Source organism: Trichosurus vulpecula, chromosome 1 (assembly GCF_011100635.1).
Source record: "Trichosurus vulpecula isolate mTriVul1 chromosome 1, mTriVul1.pri, whole genome shotgun sequence".
In the NCBI taxonomy this organism is placed as follows: domain Eukaryota; kingdom Metazoa; phylum Chordata; class Mammalia; order Diprotodontia; family Phalangeridae; genus Trichosurus; species Trichosurus vulpecula.
This window is the reverse complement of record NC_050573.1, coordinates 392,241,157-392,261,984: the sequence shown is the minus strand read 5'-3', so window position 1 is coordinate 392,261,984 and position 20,828 is coordinate 392,241,157. Positions and strand designations below refer to the sequence as shown.

General features: G+C 38.7%; 1 protein-coding gene across 1 annotated transcript; it reads right to left on the bottom strand.

The window, feature by feature from the left end:
• Positions 1 to 203: 203 nt before the first annotated feature.
• On the bottom strand, positions 204 to 9,240 carry ST8SIA3 (ST8 alpha-N-acetyl-neuraminide alpha-2,8-sialyltransferase 3). The gene is made up of 4 exons (XM_036768734.1): positions 8,991 to 9,240; positions 7,151 to 7,273; positions 3,891 to 4,448; positions 204 to 735 (listed from the first exon to the last, which is right to left on the bottom strand). The coding sequence occupies exons 1-4, from the start codon at positions 9,167 to 9,169 to the stop codon at positions 453 to 455; spliced, it is 1,143 nt and encodes a 380-aa protein (XP_036624629.1). The 5' UTR covers positions 9,170 to 9,240; the 3' UTR covers positions 204 to 452.
• Positions 9,241 to 20,828: the final 11,588 nt, after the last annotated feature.

Sequence of the window (20,828 nt, the reverse complement as noted above, 5' to 3'; positions counted from 1 at the left end):
AGAAAATAACATGGAGAATGGGGGTAAGGGACTGGAATTCTCTAGCGAAAGAGTGAAGGGGGCCATTTTCAAATCTCTCCTTAGGTGCCTTGTCTCTAGTTCTACTTAGCACAGAATGCTCAAAATAGACAGCGGTTTCTCTGCTGCTAAAATATCAATATGAAAATACTTTAAAACATATTTAATAGCATAGCTATAAATGTAAAATTTCTTTCATTAATTCCTTAAAGGTTCTTACAGCTCAAAAAAGTGGACTTTTTGTCGGCCTTGCTAAATGTGCTAAGACCCTTGCAGATCAGTGGGCAGGGCAATAGAGAACATCTTGACTTTTTAAGCTGTGGAAAATAGTTTTAGTAAACATATGACCCTAAACGGGCCCTACTTTTGAAGAATATTCAATTTGGTATGGGGCACTTTTAAAACAATCATTTGGCACTTCGAGTTTGAAGTTCTTAGGCACAATGTGACAGAGTCAGTTTGGTCAGTCCCTCCTCATGCATTCTGTATAGTAGCTGAAACTCTGCAGGAAGCTGGTGGGACTCCTGCCACTTGGTCGTAAATTTGGTTCCTTTTTTGTCATAGTAATGGTAAGGAAGGTCTTCCCGAGTGTTTGGATCAAATCCAAATGGCCAAAATCCATACAAGTGGATCTCTTCACACATTGCAGATGCAAGGGTGTACATAAGAATACCTGTGCTCAGCCGTTTGGGAGTCAACCGTTTGTTTTTCCAGTACCTGTAGAATAATAAGCACATGCTGATTTAGCGACCAAGGCTTTGTGTCACCATGTGACAGGTCACATGCTTCAGCTTAGTTAGGTGATAGGTGGATTTCAGAGAGTGTAAGGTCTGCTATTTAAGTTAGGGCTTGCAGAGTTCTGGCCTGAAAGTCCTAAAAGCTTGAAGATTCCAATGTCTTAGGGTCTTTCAAAAAGAAATGACTGCTATGACTTGGTGGATGAGAGGGCAAACAAATTTTTTTATACTTCATTTATTAACTGCCTACTATGTGCAAAGTACTATGGTTAGTCAGTAACACAGTGTTTTGCACATCCTTGAGGCAATGAGGTAGTATAGTGGATAGAATGCTACACTCAAGTCAAGAGGACTGGACTGAATCCTGCTTTAGACACTAGCTGGGTAACCTTAGGGCAAATCACTCAACCTCTCTTAGCCTCAGTTTTCCTAATCATAAAATGGGAATGAGAATGGCATCTATTACACGGGGTTATTGTGAGATTGACTGAGAACAAATATAAAGTGCCTTCAGAACTTTAAAAGTATCCTACATATACTAGTTATTATTGTTATTGAATATTTGATTTTGTCATGGTGAGGTACTCCAGGTTTAGTAACTCCCTCCTCCACTGTAGATCAGTAAGTTCATCAAGAAGCATTTACTAAGTGCCTGTTATGTACTAGACACTATAAAAAGCTGAAAATAAAATGGTTCCCATTCTCCAGAAGCTTGCATTCTACCCGGTGAGACATGTATACACATATATCTATAGAAAATATATTTTTAAAAAATACAAGGAACTTTTTATAGTGAAAGCACTAGCATCTGGGTGGGGGTGGATCAGGAAAGATTTCATGTAGGAGGTAGTGCTCAGTATGAGTTCTGAAGGAAACTCATCTATAACTAGCAATATGACTTAGTCGCTAAGTCTTAGGGAATTTCTTGGTGAACATAAAGGTCAAAGAACTTTTCTAGGCTCACACAGATGGTAAGTTTCAGAGGCAAAATCTAAGCCCAGGTCTTTCTGACTTTTAGTCCAGTATTCTCTCCTATATTCTCTGTGCTTTTCACATAGTAGGAACTTAATAAATTGTTGTTGAATATATGGATGGAACATGATCCATCTCTAAGGATGTGTGTGCTCCTAATACACAGGGGCCTTTCTGGCATTTTCTTACGTTGGATGAGTCTAGTTAGTTCCTTCCCATGTATTCTTCATAGTAGCTGAAACTGGACAGGAAGCTGGCAGGACTCCTGTCACTTTGTTAGCTGACTCTTTTCTGTAACATGGGAACACACAATGTGTATATTTCTATACACATCTACACACAACATAGGTATGTGTATACATGTATGTATATATGTACACTTATATAAACATATTAAATCTCTTGGTTTTGGAAAGATTCTGGGCCCTGGCTTTTGTTTACAGATTGTTTGGACAAGCCAAGGGATGCTTGTGAAGGTGGTAGTTATGGACAGGAACAGGCAATGGATTCCCTTTCTCATCTTCTGACCAGGAGGAACTCAGTTGCCTATTAGTAAGCATGGGTCTAGAAATTAGTGACCTACACCCTCTCTAAATTTAGGGGGAATTGCTAACTTATGCTTATCTCATTTCCCAGTTAAGAACAACTCTGAAGCCCCCAAATAATCTAGAATATTGTATTTTTAAAATTTTTGGCTGTGACTCTCACACTCATTCTGTCTGTGAATTTTAATTTACAAATGGACAAAATTCCATTTCTATTAAACCAACATGTTTAATTTGAGCTTGATCTGGCTGCTGTGGAGCTATGTTAAAAAACTGTATACAGAATTCGGCCAAAATATAATGATCTTTCTATTGGAGTTCCCGAATCCTTGAAATGTCTTACATACTACCTATGTGTCAAATGATTTACCATCTATTCTCAGCTGAGAGTAAAAGATTTTACATAAGTATTAAAAACTCCAAGAGCCTGATTTTCTTTCAATACTTTTTCTTACTGAGGTAACTGAAGCTAAAGGGAGCAAGAATCTGTTAGCTGAGTGTACCCTCAATGTAAATACTGTCATGGGACCAGTGGTGGGGTATCTTCTATGGAGATGGAAATGTTTAAAGTCCCCTTTCTCTTAAGCTCCTACTCTGCCTCACAATGTGAGTGAATTGCTCAATTTAGGTAGGAAGTTAGACACAAGCTATTTAAGAAGGACAAGTTGAGAGTTGAGGCAATTTTTAGGTAATTTAGAATAAGTAAAAGCCTTCTGCCTAGGAAAAGAAGAATTATTCATACAATTATTCATAGCCACTTTGGCTGTTTTCATTTATTAAGTTAAATAGAGAACTCATCAATTTTCCACTTTATTTTTTTCACTAGTTAGTATAAAGAGTGTGTTCTCTTCCAACATATTTAACTTTTCTGAATCCAGTGCTTCTGGCATTAGTAGTAAATGACTTGAAAATGAATTACTCTTCTAGAGTTAGTCGACAACTTATTCTCATTAGACTTACTCATATGGTAACATAAAACTTAGACATTTGTGAATGCAGGTAAGTACATGAAATGATTATTCTAACCTGAGTAAACACCACTGCTGTGGCTTCTGTTCTACAAGAGTTCACATATAAAGTACTCTTATTTGGGAAAAGCACCTGGAGAATGTTGACTTAAGAAATGATTCAAAGAAAGTTTTTCATCCTTGGTATTGTTGGGAGATGTGGTAAGGGATTAGAAGATGGCCAACAATACATTATTCACATGTGTTTAAATCTAATTCTCAATTATACTGAAGCTGATTGTAAAATTTGCAGATTACCCAGGTTTTTTGCTTCATCTGGGCTTTGCTTATGCCATGCCCAACAAATTGGATAAAATGGGGGAAATGGACTGAAAACATATGTTTTACTGGTCTTTAGGCTTTTCAGCATAAATATAGACTGGATAGAGAAAAGCAAAGGAGACAAAACATCAATCTGTCCATTGGTTCTTAGCAGCTCAAAACAAGAGACAAGCTAAAATGATTCCAATAGCTAGGTTACAAGTTGGTCAAATAATCATTTGTGCAAACTCTCCATAACAACACATTTAGAATGGCCCTCCCACCATAGATCAAGCAATTAATTTGCTATCTGAGCAAAAGATGGATTAGATGCAGTAAAATATACACACCTGTTGACATGTTGCATTATATTTCCAGGCCAAGCCAATTGGACCTTTAACTGACCTCTGTGCTCGACAAAAAAATCAACTAGTGTCCTGGTGACAGTTGTTGAAGTATGGAAGAAAAATGCAGGGATCCAGAGGATTGCCCCATCAAGCTTTTTTAAACTGAGGAAAAAGTTGTTACGATCCTGAATGGTCAAAAGATTGTTGTAATACTTTTCCAGGATGCTAGGGTTGAAGGTGGTAAGGTTGGTTTTCCTTCCAACATCCTTTTGGAATGCCTCGGTGGGGGCAAAATTGCAACGGAAAACAAAATCAGATTTATCTATTTCTTGTCCACACTGGCTCCCTGTCAGGATCCCACTATTTCCAACCACAGTACAAATATTATAATGCTTATTCATAATGGGTGACACATCTGGAAGCAGTGATCGGAAGTTATTGCTAATAGAAAAAACATATTTATGGCTGGAATAATCATAGTGCATCAGCTGTCCAATCCGAACACTATTCTTGGTCAAAGAAAAATTTTTTATTACATCGACATGTTGAAGAATCTCTTTCCTAAAATAAAAAGAAATTCATTAAATGTATCCCATTCAAAACCATTGATTTTTCAATTTTACTTCTTTTATGCTGTTTCATTCAGAAAATAATCTTAAGAATCTTGAACCAATGAAAAAAATCTATTGATTACTATCATGGTCTTTGGAAAGAGACCAGCATCATATTATAGGATCATGTTAGTCCTTGGGTCCAGTGTTCTAAATGTGGCCTCCTTTCTTGATAATAAAATTTGAGGCTGACAATATGCTAATTATAGCTATGATATACCTGTTCTGTGTCTTATGTTAGGGATGTGGATAATGAAAAGGTGACCTAGGCTCAATCTGTGCCAGCAAATAATCAATGGGATACAGCTACTATCTGTCATTGGGTAATCATGTTACCCATTTAAGTTGGAGACCTGGCCTTTGTTACATGGGACTTCCTTCTTGCTATTGGATTGCAATGCACAAGGCATATCAATTACTTCCTATATTTTTCTAAAATAGTGCCAAATAGCTATGAGAGATCCAGTACAGTATTATATGTTATTGAAATATTAAAATGGTAATAGCAGAAGGGATAGTTGAATATTTAATGAAAATGAGATTATAATCTCATCAGGAACTTTTGAATAATGAAATAGGGAATTAGGGAATCTTGTTCTTTGAAATATAGAAACAAAACTTACTTGGAGGAAATTAAAATTCAGAATAAAAGAATTATTATAAAACACTGAAAATTTGCCCAGTATTCCAGTTTGGCTTTCATGGTGATTTTCGAGGAAAAAAAAACCAAATCATACATTGCTAAATCATTCAAAGTATTTAAGAAAGGCAAGTAACATGTTGCTTATGGTGAAATCCACACAAAATATCCTGTTAACAAACAAATTTGAAAGACTTGAGATTTCTGATCAATGCAATGACCAACCAAAATTACAGAAGATGATGATAATCCACACTATTCACATTCTGAGAGAGAATAGAATCATGATACAGAATGACATGAGCATGGACAATGTGTGGGAATTTATTACTTTATCCATCTGTTAAAAGGATCTTGTTTTTCTTTTAAGTGGGAGGGTAAGAGGTAGAGAAAATAAATGCTTGATAATTGAAAAATTAAATGAAAGAACAAAAACAAAATACTCAATTGCTTTGAATTTCTACTGTTATTTTTTAAAAAATAGAACTGAAAGTAGATGCTATAGACAACATCTCTAGGCCACTTGATTTGATTATGTGTTAGTTTTATTTTACTTATCAAATTATAAATCTGTGTAAGGGGAAGTGTGTGATCCAGAGCTTAGTGTTCCTCAAAGTAATTTCATAATGACAAAGGGAAAATATGTCCCGTTATTTGTTCACTTTTTATGCTGCTGACTTAAAAATGGAATTTTTTGTGAGGAAATTTTAAAGAAGGAAATATATTGAAAGACTAAGTAATCACATTGAGTGAACATTTTCATTAAGTTAGAAATATGATGAGCAATCGGTACAAAACCTAACTAGTTGAAAATTATCATTTCCCACAAAAGTTTTCTAGATTATTAGCCAAAAGAGTTGTATAGAAGTCCATATCTGGGTTTTTAGAAAGAATTTATTTCATTATGTTCTAATATCTACACACTGAATTTTAAAAATTGAGTCATAGTCACCTAAGATAATGCTTTAGGACAATGCCTTGATGTCACCAAGGAGTTTAGTTGAATCTCCCACATTATTTCTGTTGGGATATTATATGTTAATGTATCAAAAAATGTATGCCCTGGATAGGTTCATGCTATAATCTGCCTTTCACTGTTTCTTAAACTTAAGACTTTGTGAAAACAAGTCTCCATACCTCTAATGAGCACACTAGATGGCTTACATTCCATTTAGTAGTATAATAATTCCACTAAAGTAGGAGCTTAACTCAGGGAGCCAAATGAAAGCTAAAAATGCTGAAGATTTTTCTATCTTGAATAAATGATTTCAAATAAATTCTATAATCTTTCTCTTGATTATTGATCAATAAATATGAGACTGATATAAGGCATAGCTGATAATAATAACCTAGGATCACTTTCCCATATACTAAAAGCTACAAGGGCGTAATTTTTAAAGGAACTCATATTATATACATACACACATATACATACACATGTGTATGCATATGTGTACATACACTTGTTAGTTTTACTTAAAAATTGTCTGTGGTGAATTAGCAGAAATTATCTTTCCATTTTAACTAATACAAATAATGTAGATTACATACATTTCAGTAAGACAGTAAATAATAAACATTTAAATTGTAAGAATTTACTATAGGGTTCCCTGCCACCCCACCCCCATTTGTGTTGGAATCACTTTGGATGATACATTGTGACCAACATATTGTTTGGGGTTTTTTGATGGTTTGGGTACTGTTTTATTGGTACTTTCACCTTAAGCTATGGTTTTAATGTGAGGACACATTAGAAAGAAGATATTTAAAATGTTTTGTTGAATTTGATGTAAATTATATATACCTTTTCCTCAGTCAGAATTCTGATGCTGACGTTGTTTTCTACTTATGAGGGGGCACTCAGTATTAGTATTAATTACAAGTTACTACTTTGTATAGGCCAAGAGAAAATACCAAACATGTCCCAACAGTGGGGGAAATTATTATGTCTAACCCTTGTATTCAGAAACATTTTTAAAAAAATTTACTTCTGTGCTTTCCTCCTATCCTACCTTTGACGTAAAAATGCTGTCCGGTTAAATGTCCACTTAGAAGGTTTCTCCTGGAGTTCCTGGGTCAGAGAATTCGTAATGGGTACAAATGATGGGTCTAGAAACTTCAATGCAAATTGTGACCTGGAAAGAATCATGAACACATAAGCAAAATAATCAGCCTCTGCTTTTAGAGCCAGAAGGCCATTATAGTTCAACTGAGCTGGTCCAGACAGCACTACATAAAAAAAGTCTCCATACTCCTGTTACAATCACCTCCCCTTTGACTCTCTTTGGTTTAAAAAAAAGAAGGAAATATGACTAAAAGCAAATATACATTTAATATCCTCATTGCTTTACTGGAGAAATCATAAAATGGCCGTCAAGCATAGAAAACAGGGGACTGAGGCTGAAAACGGCAAGTAAATGTAAAGCATACACCTAGCCAGTGTAACTCAACGAGTCAGCACCGCGGACAGCGACCGCCCACAAAACCAGGCAGAAATCCAAACCACTTCAACACTCCAGGGCCTGACTTAATTGTTTTTGGAGAGGAAAGGCAGAGGAGGGTGCAGATGGGGGAGGGGGCAAAGGGTGGTCTCCTGCCTTAACCTCTTCCATCTCGAATTTGTTTCTGGTTTAATTCGCTATTTCCTAACAAAGGAGGCCCATTCCCTCAACTTCCACAGACTCTGTGGAGGTATAGCGGCAGCCGTGAGCTATTTGAGGGATTGGGCGGGAAAGGCTTCCTAGTGCCTAATCCAGGTCCGGGAATATCAGGGGGTTGGGAGTATAGGGCAATGCTTCCCCTCAGGCGCAACACACACATCTAATGACCAGTCTAGCCACAGGATTTTGTTTTTCCCCGTCACCCCCCCCCCCCAACAATCTACAGGCCTTGCTTAGTGTGCAAGACACCCCTCCCCCCACTACACACACACACACACACACACACACACACACACTCGCAGAAGAGAATTGATGGGTCTGAGAACGGGGGTGAAAGTCGCCAGAATACCTAGGGAAAGCAAGAACCTCCTGATAAGGAGTCAAGCTAAAGAGCTAAGGAGCAGATCCTTTCTCCACTGACTTGGACTGGGTATCTGGGAATGGGGATGGCTAATTCCAGTTTGTAGGTTGCTTCCTGGGAAGGGGATGGGAAGGAGAAAGGAATACATGACTTGGGGCTGTAGTACCGAAGAAGGTTGCTAACATAGAAAGGGTAGATAGAAGAAACCCTAAGGGAGTCCTTCGAACAAACCCCCTCATAATTTTTGTAGGGAGGCGGGGGAGTAAGGGAGAGGGGGATAAGCTAAGCGCCTGCGCCATTTAATCGCCCCTGGACTGACCGTCACCACAGCCTTGCCGAACCCTGCAGACCAGGGGTAGGGAGAATGCTCTCACAAGGCACACATAATCATCCCTTCCCCCTTCCAAATAGCAACTCTTCTTTTCCTTCTATCACTCTCATCCCCTCACCACCACCCCCATTTTGGGGAGAGGGAAGGGGACACTGATAACTGAAAACTCGTAGAAAAGCAATCGGATCGATTTGGCCACTAGTTAGGGGTAGCGTTTTTTTCTTCCTTTAAATAATAAACAGTGATGATGATCACGCAGTTATCTTGGCGAAAGTGTCTCTGAGATGTCAAAATACCTTCCTCACCTTATGTTCCCCACCACCATCAAGATCCAAACCTTCCCTTTCCCAATTCCCCAACCAAAAATAATAAATAAACCAGGGAGGAGAGAGAGAGAGAGGGAGAGGGAGAGAGGGAGAGAGGGAGAGAGAGAGAGAGAGAGAGAGAGAGAGTGAGAGAGAGAGAGAGAGAGAGAGAGAGAGAGAAATGGCCACACTTACCTAAATCCCGCGTGGAACATATACATTCGGGGCACCCTCGGGCTGGCGTACTTGGGAGTGGTGAAGATGTTATCCTTTTTCAAGGACACATAGCTGATCAGAGACAAAATCAGCAAGGCGACGCTGAGCATGACCAGCCCCAGTGCACTAACCACCCGGGCCATTTTGCAATTTCTCATCTTGGGGAAGGCGTGAGTCAGTGAAACCCAAGAAATCGGTCCATTGAGTTGCAAACGGCTGCTTAGGGAAGGGGGGTGGTGGTGGCGAGCGTGGGGGTGCGTGTGTGTGTGTGTGTGTGTGTGTGTGTGGCGTGGGGGGGGGCGCTGGGCTGGAGGAATAGCTAAAGGGTGGGGGTGGGCAGACAGAGAGAATCCGAACCCCCTAGGAAAGGGAGAGCCGGGACAATGAAGAATTAAAAATAAAATGGAGGGCTGGAGCTGCGATGTCGAAATGGCAGCTGGCTGCGTTCTACGTCTCCTCTTAGCTGCCTGCTCATTCTACACCGCGAGTTTCCAGTGGGGCTGCCATCCCTCTTCGCGGATGCAAGATAAATGTGATTGGAATAATGTTACAATTCGATCTAGGCACAGGATTTAATTAATGAACTCTAATCTCCCAAATAACCTTGGTGGGGGGGATGGTGAGGGAGGGAAAAGGAGGGGGCTAAGGGAGAGAGGAATTAAGGGGAAAATGCATCAGCCCACAGCATCGGGCTTTTCTGGACCAGGCTGGATAAAGCTTGAAGGAGGATGAATGTGGGGAGACAGACACCCAAACTTAGTTTAATGGACCATTCATAACTTTATAAATAAATCGCAAAATAGAGAGATAAATAACAGAGATTTGCTTCCTCCGAGGATAAACACCAGCTGTGCTCTTCCCGTATATGTAGTGAGAATAGTATTAGTGAGGCATGCATTTAAAAGCTTCCATATCCACTAAAAGCATATCACCCCCACACCACTCAGTAACCCATGTCCCCACACCCTGAACAATCTCTAGCCAACTAGTCCTGCTATTCCCCCTCCCCCAAAAGTGTCTAGCCAAAGACTATCCTGCCCCCACCATGGTGTGGGCTAGCCTCAACCATACATACTATCTCCTTGTCCGAATAATTGATGGCCCCACGCCTCATTAGACAGGAGCACCCAGTATCCCTCCCATTTCAAAAAGTGGTAAAGTAGTAAAGTTTTCTTTCCAGTTGAGCGTGGGGACCTCAGCTTGTACTTCCTTTTATCTCATCCCCAACAGCTAACTAAAAGGGGTCTGAACACACTCAGTAGCTGAACAATACATCTTTTGTTGATAAATTGAAGATTGACAGTACCTAGGTCTCTCTGAGCCTGATATATAACTTCATTCTTGGCTTCTCTAGTTTTTCTGCCATTCTCTTCCACTAAGTTCTCTATCTCAGGACATCAGCAAACATACTTAAAATCATTTTTAATTGAGCATTTGAGGGTTCAGAAGAAACCCTTCCATATTACCTTTAACTCTCAAGATAATCCAACCCCTTGCACTAAGCACTAGGCCTTTGGCACACTAGCTATACGTTTGTCTGGCCTTGCCTTCCAATATTGGTCAATTAGCACTAATGAAAGAGTGCTGGAGATAGGAACTTGGCTGTAAAGGCCTTTCTCCAATAAAACAATCCAAGGTATTCCAGGCAAAAGTGCTTTCTTCAGAATTCCCATGACTCCTTGTTTGTACGTCTCATAGGCACACGTCACATTCAACCTTGTGGCATTTTTATTTATGTTTTACTTCCCCAACTAGACTATAAGCTCCTTGAGGGGTTCACCTCTGTTCCCCGTAAGGTTTAGTGCACAGACTCTCAGTAAAATTTTTTCAAAAGGCAACTTGATGATTGTGCTGAATAGAACATAAAACGTGGTGATGGGATCATAGATTCTGAGCAGGAAGGGACCTTAGAGGTCATGAATCCAATCCCTGCATTTTATAGATAAGGAAATTCAGTGATGTTGAGTGACTTGAAAAAGATCACACAAATCTCTTTGTTTTCAAGAACAGAACAAGGAATTTCTTACCCTCTTTAGCCTCTGATACCAAGGCATAGGAAATTGGATAAGAACATCACAATACATTTTTTTCCTTCTCCCTGTTGCTTTTGATTGTTCCTTATTTTCCTAAATGATTCTCACATGGCATTTTAGTCCCACGTGGCTTCATTGGAGCAATAACTGAAACACAAATTTTAATATAGATTTTTTTTCTTCTGGAAAGGAAAAAAGACATTGAGAGAAATTGTAAAATATAAAGTAGAAAAAGAAATAAAAACTAATGATAATGAGTTCACTTGAATTTGCGTCTGCTATAAGAACATGTTGTAGTGGGAAGAACTTAAGCCTGAGAATAAGGATACCTGTTTTCTACTTTAATAACTCAAATTCACCAACTGTGTGACCCTGAACAATGTATTTCAGGCCTAACAGGCTCAGTTTTCTCATCTAGGTGGATTAGATCCTTTCTAAAGTCCCTTCCAGCTCTAAAATTTTGTAATTCAAAAAGCAACTCAATTTGTCACATATGTGATTTACTGAGGTAGGGTAGTTTCCTTACAGACAGCAATGAGGTTCAAAAAGTCCTGTTTTAATAAAACAATAAAAATATTTAAAATGTATTTCTAATGTGTTTTTAATGCAGGTATTATGATCTGGGCTATGTATTTTAAATGAATGTATTATCTTTTTGCAAGATTATGTAGAGGAGTTTGCCTCACTTGGCATCTTCTCCCAATAACACATCATATCCAGTAGGCGACAGATAGATTCTTGAAGGCTGTGCTAGGAGAACACAAACTCTAGTAGATCCTATCAAGCTAGAACAATTTTGAATAGAACCTCATCAGCAGAACATCAGCCTGGTTGAATTAGGGAAGTCCAAAGACCAGGAATCTATAAGTTAACAGAGCTCAGGGTTTTTTTGTTTTTTTGTTTTTTTGTTTGTTTTTGTTTTTAGCCACAGTAACTTAGGAAGTCTACATGGAGGGGTTTTGCAATATGCATTGGTAGAAGATTTATTTGCACTGATGCAATCATTTTGATGTGCTTTGTTGCATGGTTCTGTGTCAGCCACTTACATCTTATCTTTTTTAAAATAAAGTTTTATTTCAATCAATAAAGATTTGCCTTCTCTCCCTCCTGTCCATCCAAATTGAGGAAGAAAAAGTTGTTTGTTTTGAATGTGTATAGATAAGAAAAAATTCCAGCATTGGCCATGTAAAAAAAGATGTCTATGTCTCAATCAGTAAGTACTCTCAGTCCAGGAGGTATCAGGAGGCATGCAGTGTGTTTTATCATGAATTCTCTGAAACTGTAGCTTCTCATTGCATTGTTCAGAGTTTCCAAGTCTTTCAAAGTTGTTTGTCTTTACAATATTGTTGTTAACTTTACAATTTCTTCTGATTCTGTTCCTTTCATTAGTTTATCTACAAGTCTTCCCAGGTTTCTATGAAACTATGCCCTTCATCTTTTTTTAATAGCACAATAGCTTTCTCTCACACTAATATACCACAATTTGATCATCCACTCCCCAATTGATGGAAATCTCAATTCTGAACTCTTTATAATGGTAAAAACAGCTGCTATACTTTTGTACATGTGAGTCCTTTCCCTCTTCTATCTCTTTGGTGTATAGACCTAGAAGTGGTATTGCTGCATCAAAGAGTATGCCCAGCTTAGTGTCTTTTAGGGAATAGTTCCAAATTGCTTTCCAGAACTAACCACTTTATCTTCTGAGAGATGCCTGCCAGTCTACCTCTTCCAAGAAGGCATAACTCATACTGTGTGGTAAGAGTGATGCTACATAAATGTTAGCTATTAGCAATAGCACTGATTTAATAAAAGGGATGGGACTAGTCCTATGGTAGAGTTAACCAATTGCCTATTTGATTCCATTTGAGATATTAAATGACCTGCTTTCGGATATATCTTGAATAATGGGAAGGAACCTGAAAGATCAAGCCCAAACCCCCTTATTATTCCTATGAAGGAAAAGTGATCCTGAATAGGGAAGCATCCTGATCAACTCTCATAGTGAGTTGGTGGCAGAGAAAACCCATGTTTCTGACTCCTAGTCCAATGACAGTTCTCATCCATTTTCTGTCTATTCCAACAATCTTTTGGTATTAAGTAATTTTTCAGTTGCGATCCATTCTTTGTGAATCCATTTGGGGTTTTCTTGGCAAAGATACTGAAATGGTTTGTCATTTCCTTCTCCAGCTCACTTTCCAGATGAGGAAACTAAAGCAAATAGGGTTAAGTGACTTACCAGGGATCACACAGCTAGTAACTATCTGAAGCCAGATTTGAAGTCACAAAGATGAGTTTTCCTGACTCCAGACCTGTCACACTATTCACCAAGCCAGCTAGCTGCCTCCAGTAATCTATTAGTACACTAAAAAGTACTACTATTAGTGTTACTTATTCAACTGATGAGCACCTATTGTGTTATTATGTTTGTAGTGTACCATGTTTTATGGGAAATGCTAACAAGTATTATTATGGACTTGGATTCTCAGAACCAGAGAATTTGAGAACTGGGAGGTGCCTTACAGGTCAGATAGTTGAGCCCTCTCATTTTGCAGATGAGGAAATATGCCAAGAGTGGTTAAATGACTTAACTAAGGTCATGTAACAGAGAAAATTAAAATGAAAGGACTCAATGACAAGTCTTAGACTTCAAATCAACTCCTTTTTCCAGAATAGCACATTTTACCTCAAGGAACTCCTGGTCTATTCAGAGAGACAAATATGCATAGATTGACAATAGTATAAAGCAGTCTATGACAGGTATCAAATGAGCAATAGAAACAATCTAATTATGGAAGTTGAGAGGAGGGAATAAAGACTTTAAGATGCAGTAGTGAAGAAGAGCTTCTTGGAAGGGGTGATATTTATGCAAGGCCTTGAAGAGTGAATCGAATTTCTATAACTTGAAAGGATGGGAAAGGTTATTCCTCGCCAAGGGAATGGCAAAGGATCACAGAACACAGAGCTGGAAAGAGTCAGAGATGTCTTTCCATTTAGTCCAATTAACTTATTTCATGATGAGGAAATTGCAAGTGAGATGGAGAAGTGATTTATCTAGATGGTAAGCAGCAGCATCAACTTTGGGCCCAGGTCTTGTGAGTCAAAATTCAGTGTTCTCCCTCCATTTCATTGGAAAGGTGTGTGAATGGTGCTTTAGAGGGACAGTGACTAGACCAGTGTGAGCAGAGCAGAGTTCATATAAGGGAACAGTGGAAGACCAGGCTAGAAATGTGGGTTGGGTCTAGGTTGTGGAAAGCCTTGAATGACAGATTAAGCAGCTTTCAGTCAAAAAGTAGATGTGGGCAGTTCCTAAATAAACAAGTGACAGGATAGAAGTAGTGTTTAATTGTGTTATATATGGCATCATATCTTCATGATGCTCTTGTTAAAATAAAAATATATTATATCAATCCAACAGACATTTAAATGCCAACTGTGTACAAGCCACTTTGCTTGTAGATACAGAAAGACAAAAATGAAACAGCCCCTGCCCTCAAAGAGCTTATATTCTACTGAAGAGATAGAACAAGTACACATAAAATATTACACAAGGTAGGGAGTAAAGGGGAAGAAGAAATATTGATGTGTTCTAGGAATATCTGAAAGAAGAAATGCTAACAACTGGAGGAATCAGGGAAGGCTGCCTCAAAGTGACTTGGGGGCTAGTCCCTGGGAAATGGTTTGGAAGAAGCTATTTTATTTCGTTGTGTTAACCTCTTAGGCTATTCCTGGGAATTTTTCATATCAAAGACATTTTTTCTCTAAATATTTCAGGGTATTTCTTTTTCTAGAAGCCAAGATATTACACATGGAGAAGCCACTAAAAATAACATTATGGTTTCAATTTAAACCATTCATATGCCTTATTGTGTTCCTTTATTGAACTAAATATGAGTAAGAGAAATCACCTGGGCTTTAGAGGCAACTGTAGCAATACTGTCAGACAAACCTTTTTCTTAAAAAAGAAAAAAAAGATGTAATCTTAACCTTCATCTTAAAATCTTTTTTTTCTTTCTATTTGCAACATTTGTACCCTCTGCTTCTGCAACATTGTTAATGACATATCTTTTGTTGTTGCTGTTGTGTTTTTTCCTGCAGGAATAGTTCCTGTTTGTTGGGTGCATTATAACAACATTATTAAAATATTATTTAAATGTCATGTCTTTTAGCATTATTTAAGAAGAAAGACTGAAGTATCACTCATTTATTGACAGGTACTGCTCTCCATGGAGAAACAATAGGGACTACTTGTAATGATCTGTTTGGCTCCATGACCTTTGAAACTTTCTAATTGTCACCTGTAGGCTCAGTCCTGCCCTCATTTACTAGAATCAATCCTGTTTCTAGATAAGAAAAATATAAGGAGTGTGACACATAGTAGGTGCTTAATAAATGCTTATTGACTAAGTCATTAGTTCACTTGCTCAGCATCAAGTCATCCTTTCTAATGGTCCTACCCTGACTCTTCAACACTATTTTCAGTAACTGGGTTCTTACCTTGTTGGGTGAGATTGAATTATTGAAATTTCAGTTGTTGAAAGTTGAAATAGTTTTCAGTTTCAACCAGTGGACCCTTGTCTGATTCACCTACAGCCTGAGTCACTTCCTTGGTTTACTGCCAATGACCTAGTTCTCCTGGGATGGGGGTGGGAGGTGGTAAGAATGCTTCCTTACCTTCCCAGTCTTCAAAGAAGCAAAATTCTGCCCTCACTCCCCGATGCCCATGTTTGGGTCCCCTGTTCCTTCTGCTGGACCTCTCTGACGACGTTTGTCCTGCTGCCAAATAGCCCAGGCCAGGGTTTAGTCTCTTGGCTTTCCTTCCTCTTATGTTCTGCTCATTTCTTTTTGTTGTTGTTGTTTTTGGAGGGGGAAGGCAGGGCAATTGGGGTTAGGTGATTTGCCCAAGGTCACACAGCTAGTAAGTATGTCAAGTGTCTGAAGCCTGATTTGAACTCAGGTCCTCTTGACTCTAGGGCCGGTGCTCTACTCACTGCGCCACCTAGCTGCCCCTCTTCTGCCCACTTCTACCCTGACTCCCCAAAGTTGTTTGCTTTACTGCTGTAAGTACTGGCCAGGTTTGGTTTGTCCTGTCTCACTATTGACAAAACCTTGATTTTAGCACCACCAGAAAATGATGTTTTGAAAAGTGTCCTCAAATAATGCACTTGTTCCTGGGCTTCCTTGTTTTAAAGTAAACCAGACAATGTATTTTGGAGCCCTATAATATTGAATTATATTTTCCAAGAATTAAGAAAATGTAGACAATGACAAGACCTTCTCTAGGATAAAAAGTTTCATCTTTCCATTGAGAAGTAAAATTGATGCTTCCTTATCGACTAGAGCCAGTGAACCTATACCTTTTCTGTATTTCCCTTATTCTACATCTATAGCATGCTCTGTGGCCATCTATCTAACTGTAGGGAACACTACTTTACTATAGGTGAGAGGACTTCCGGGTGCATTCCTATGAAATGACTTAAAATTTGCTTTATTTGGTAGTTTAAAATGTTTCAAATTGAAAGGATTTGGGCCTTCTTTTTAAAAAAAGATTATGAATTATTTAAGTCATTCATCAGAAAGAAATAGTTCTGAATGATGGACTAGAAGGCAAGTGAGGACTTAAATACCTCTGTTTTGTGAAAGGTGTGTGTGTGTGTGTGTGTGTGTGTGTATGTGTATGAGAGAGAGAGAGAGAGAGAGAGAGAGAGAGAGAGAGAGAGAGAGACAAAGAGAGAGAGAGACAAAGAGAGAGAGACAGAGACAGAGAGAGAGACAGAGAGACAGAGACAGACAGAGACAGACAGAGAGACAGAGACAGACAGAGAGACAGAGACAGACATTGACAAAGACAGAAAAAGAGACAGGATGAGAGAGACAAGGGAAGAGACTGAAACGTGAAGCTTTTGTGATGTTAGAATTTTCTGAGCAAAGTGTTTTGTAAACCTCAAAGCTCCATTTAATGTAAGTTGTTAGTGCTGTTACATTTTTATAATTACTATAGTCTAAGGGAGAGAAATTAAGACAATTTAATGCTCATAGATTAACAAGGGTGTAAAGGAGGTAATGAACAGTTTTCTTCTAAAAAGTAGTTGGGATCAGACTGGAACAGAAAGGGTCAAGTATTTGAAATAGTCTGCGGGCAACCTTAGGGGTGAATGAGCTTTTCTGTTGGCATCACAGAAAGGAAATATTAAGTCAATTAGAGTTTATAACAGTTTAATGACATGTTGTTTATTAGACAAAAGCACAAGCTAATTAATTGATACTTTTTAAATGAAGAATTATATTTTTGTGGGAAAAGTATAAGTAATTGTATCTTAGGTTAAGCCCCTACTCCTCACATTTATATGTGTTTACTAAAAGCCTACCCTCTATGTCTATTACCACACACACACACACACACACACACACACACCAGCATTTTCCTATCTAAAGCATACACATAATTCCTAGGGGTAGTTAATTTATCTCCACAGGCATAAGTCTCAAATCCAGTCCTATCCAGCCCTAGCCTCTCTGCTAACCTCCAGTCTTGCATCTCTAATCACTTATTGGACAATTGAAACTGTGTGTCTTATAAACATCTCACACTCAACATGTCTAAGACTGAATGAATTCATTATCTTTTCCCCCAAATGCTCCCCTCTTCCTAACTTCTCTGTTGCTGTTGAGGGTACCAATATCTTAACAACCTTGCAGCCTACATAACTATTCACTCTCTTTCATGCTTATCCAATCTGCTGCCAAGACCTATCATTTTTACTTTTGTAATAGCTCTTACACATACCTTTTTCTCTTTCCTAACACTGCTCCCAACCCTGGCACAGGCCCTTATCACTTCACAACTGGATTATTGCAATAGGGTACCAGCTGCTATTCCAGTCATAAGTCACTCTACATTCCAGTCCATTCTCCACTCAGCTGCCAAAGTAATCTTCCTGAAGCTTGGGTCTGTCCATGTCACCTTCCCTACTCATTAGACTCTGGTGGCTGAAATAGAAAATCCTCTGTTTGGCATTCAAAACCTTTCATCTGCACGTTTGCAGTTTTCTTACACATTGGAGCCCCCTAAATATTCTGTCCTCTAGTAACACAGGCCTCCTTGCCATTCTTCAAACAAGGCTGTCCATTTCCAACCCTATGTATTTTCTCGGCTCTCTCCCATGCCTGGCATGTTCTCCTTCCTCATGTCCACCTCTTGGCTTCCCTGTTCCTTCACATCTCAGTTAAAATCTCACATTCTACACGAAGCTTCTTCTAAGTTCCTTTAATTCTAGGGCCTTTTTGATGATTTCTAATTTATCCTGTAAATATTTTGTTTATGTATAGTTGTTTGTATGTTATCTTTTTATCAGACTGAGATCTTCTTCTGAGTGGGGACTCTTGTCTTTATATTCTCAGTGCTTAGCAGAGCCCCTGGCACAGAGTGGGTGCTTAATAAATGGTTATTGACTGACCGACTGATTCAAGTCAATATAAACATGTTATTTTTATGTCCTCATTATCTCATTCTTTTAATCTTTTTGATGGGGTTCAGATAAAAATGGTCATAAAGTCAGTATCCTGTTTTTAATGTTCTGTGGCCTAGTGTGCAGTTGGAGAAAATCACTGCTTTTTTGTTAATTGGCTAGAAGTATTGGGATACTCATTTTCTTTAGACTCGCTGAAAGCTTCCTGGCAACACCAGTAGTAGATAGGACAACAGGGATCACATAGATGGCACCTTGTTTACATGTAGTTTTAATTTCTTCTACCAAGTTTTGCTACATTGAAAGCTTTTTATTTCATGAAATTTGGATATTGAATATTGAGCATGGTGACATCTTTAAAAATATCATTGTTAAATTTGTCTGCTTGGTGTTGTGTTGGGTTATGCTTGTGGGAAATAGTTCATTCATAGCGATGCCTGGGTTTGAGTATGCCCTCATTGTTAGACTTTTGAGTACATTTTGGGCTTTGTATTTGTCTTATAGCAGCATCTTGTGCTACAATTCTAGCCTCCTGAGAATCTTTCTAGGTATGCAGTAGATTCTGTATTTTTTCTCCACCACTTCTTTGTATGATTTGCATTGATCAATAAATCCATGTGCCTTAATGATAACCTTTCTGTAATTTCTGGTCACAAAGACCTGGTTCTGAGTTTTCACCATAAACTCCTCTGTTTCTGAAAACGTATCTGTGTAAGTCAGCCATTTGTTCCACAAAATCTCTCAAATATGCCCCCTCCTCTCTACTCATACAGTCACTACCCTAGTTCAAGCTCTCATAACTTCCTTCCTGGAATACTACAACTTCTTCATGCCTCTGCCTCAAGCCTCTCTGCACTTCAATCCATCCTCTATACAGCTATCAGAGTGCAGGTCTGATCATGTCACCCCGTCTCCCATTCTTCAACCTCCAGGCTCACTATTGCCTCTAGAATCAAATGTGAACTTCTTTGTTTGACATTTAAACATTCACCACCCAGTCCATTTATACCTTTCCATTCTTCTTATATATTAGTCCCTTCTATGAACTCTGTGTGACAGCCATACTGAGCTACTTGTTTCATACATATAATGTTCCATCTCCCTCTCTCCAGCTCTGTGCTTCTTCATTGGCTATTCTCCATGCTTGGAATGTACTCCTTTCTTACTTTTACCTCTTGGAATATTAATTTTCCTTTAACATTTAGCTCAAAAAGTCATGTTCTTTGATTTCCCTGACCCCTTCCCCCCTCCGCCCCCATTTTCTCAAAACCACTTTGAAATCATTTTGTATGCTTTTATACATACTCATAAATGCAGATATCTCTCCATTCAAATGTAAACTCCTTGAAGGACTAGCTATAGGGGTAAGGTTACCTGTAGCCTCGAGGCCACATGGCTTCAAGGCAGCAGGTTCCCTATCCCTGGACTAGCAACTCTGGTGTGAGGGACTGTCAGCACATTTTCAGGGCTGTTTATCCATTTTTGGTGTCCATTTGGCCCTTTCCTCTCACCTATGGCTCCAAAAGGTTGTAGCATGTGTACCAGCTACAACCCCCCATAAAAAATCTCTGCAGATGGACTAAACTAGATTGAGGGTAATCAACAGGCCTTAAACCCATTAGATGTCTACCCCAAGCACATGAAGACTTCCCTATGTGGAATGGGTGGATGAGAATGCTTTGTTGCAACGGCCACAAAGGCAGCTGATGCAGGAACTGTGGAGCTCTTAGAGCTTGGTTAGACATCAAAGATGCCAAGATCATCGACTGTATCCTGGGCCATCACCAGTTTTCCTGACCTTTGTTTTGCCACTGCACTTGGGTGACTCTCGAAGAGTGAAGCTGACAACTTTGTGCAACTCTGCCTCACTTAAATACAATTCACAAGCAAGTCAAAGTATCACCTCATGATGTCATTGGTCCCCTTTGAAAACAAAGGACAATGATGACGACAATAACAACAACAAACTCCTTGAAAGCAGAGACTGTTTTGCTTTTGACCTTGTGTCTCTAGTGCTTAGCATTGTGCTCTGTACATAGTAAATACTTGAGAAATACTTGTTGATTGATTTGACTACATAGGTGACCACACATTTTTCACATCCTCCTTCTTCAAGGAGTCTTTCCTTTAATTTCTGTTTCTTAACACTAGATAGTTTATTTTTTATTAATATTAAATTGTTTATTTTATTACTCCTATTGCATTCACTGCTATCCTTTTTAATTTTTTTATTTTTGCTTTCAGTTATTGATCGTCAGAAATTTCTAATATGTTCTTCTTTTTGTTGTCTTCAATTGGAAAACTGGTGGTCAGGTTTT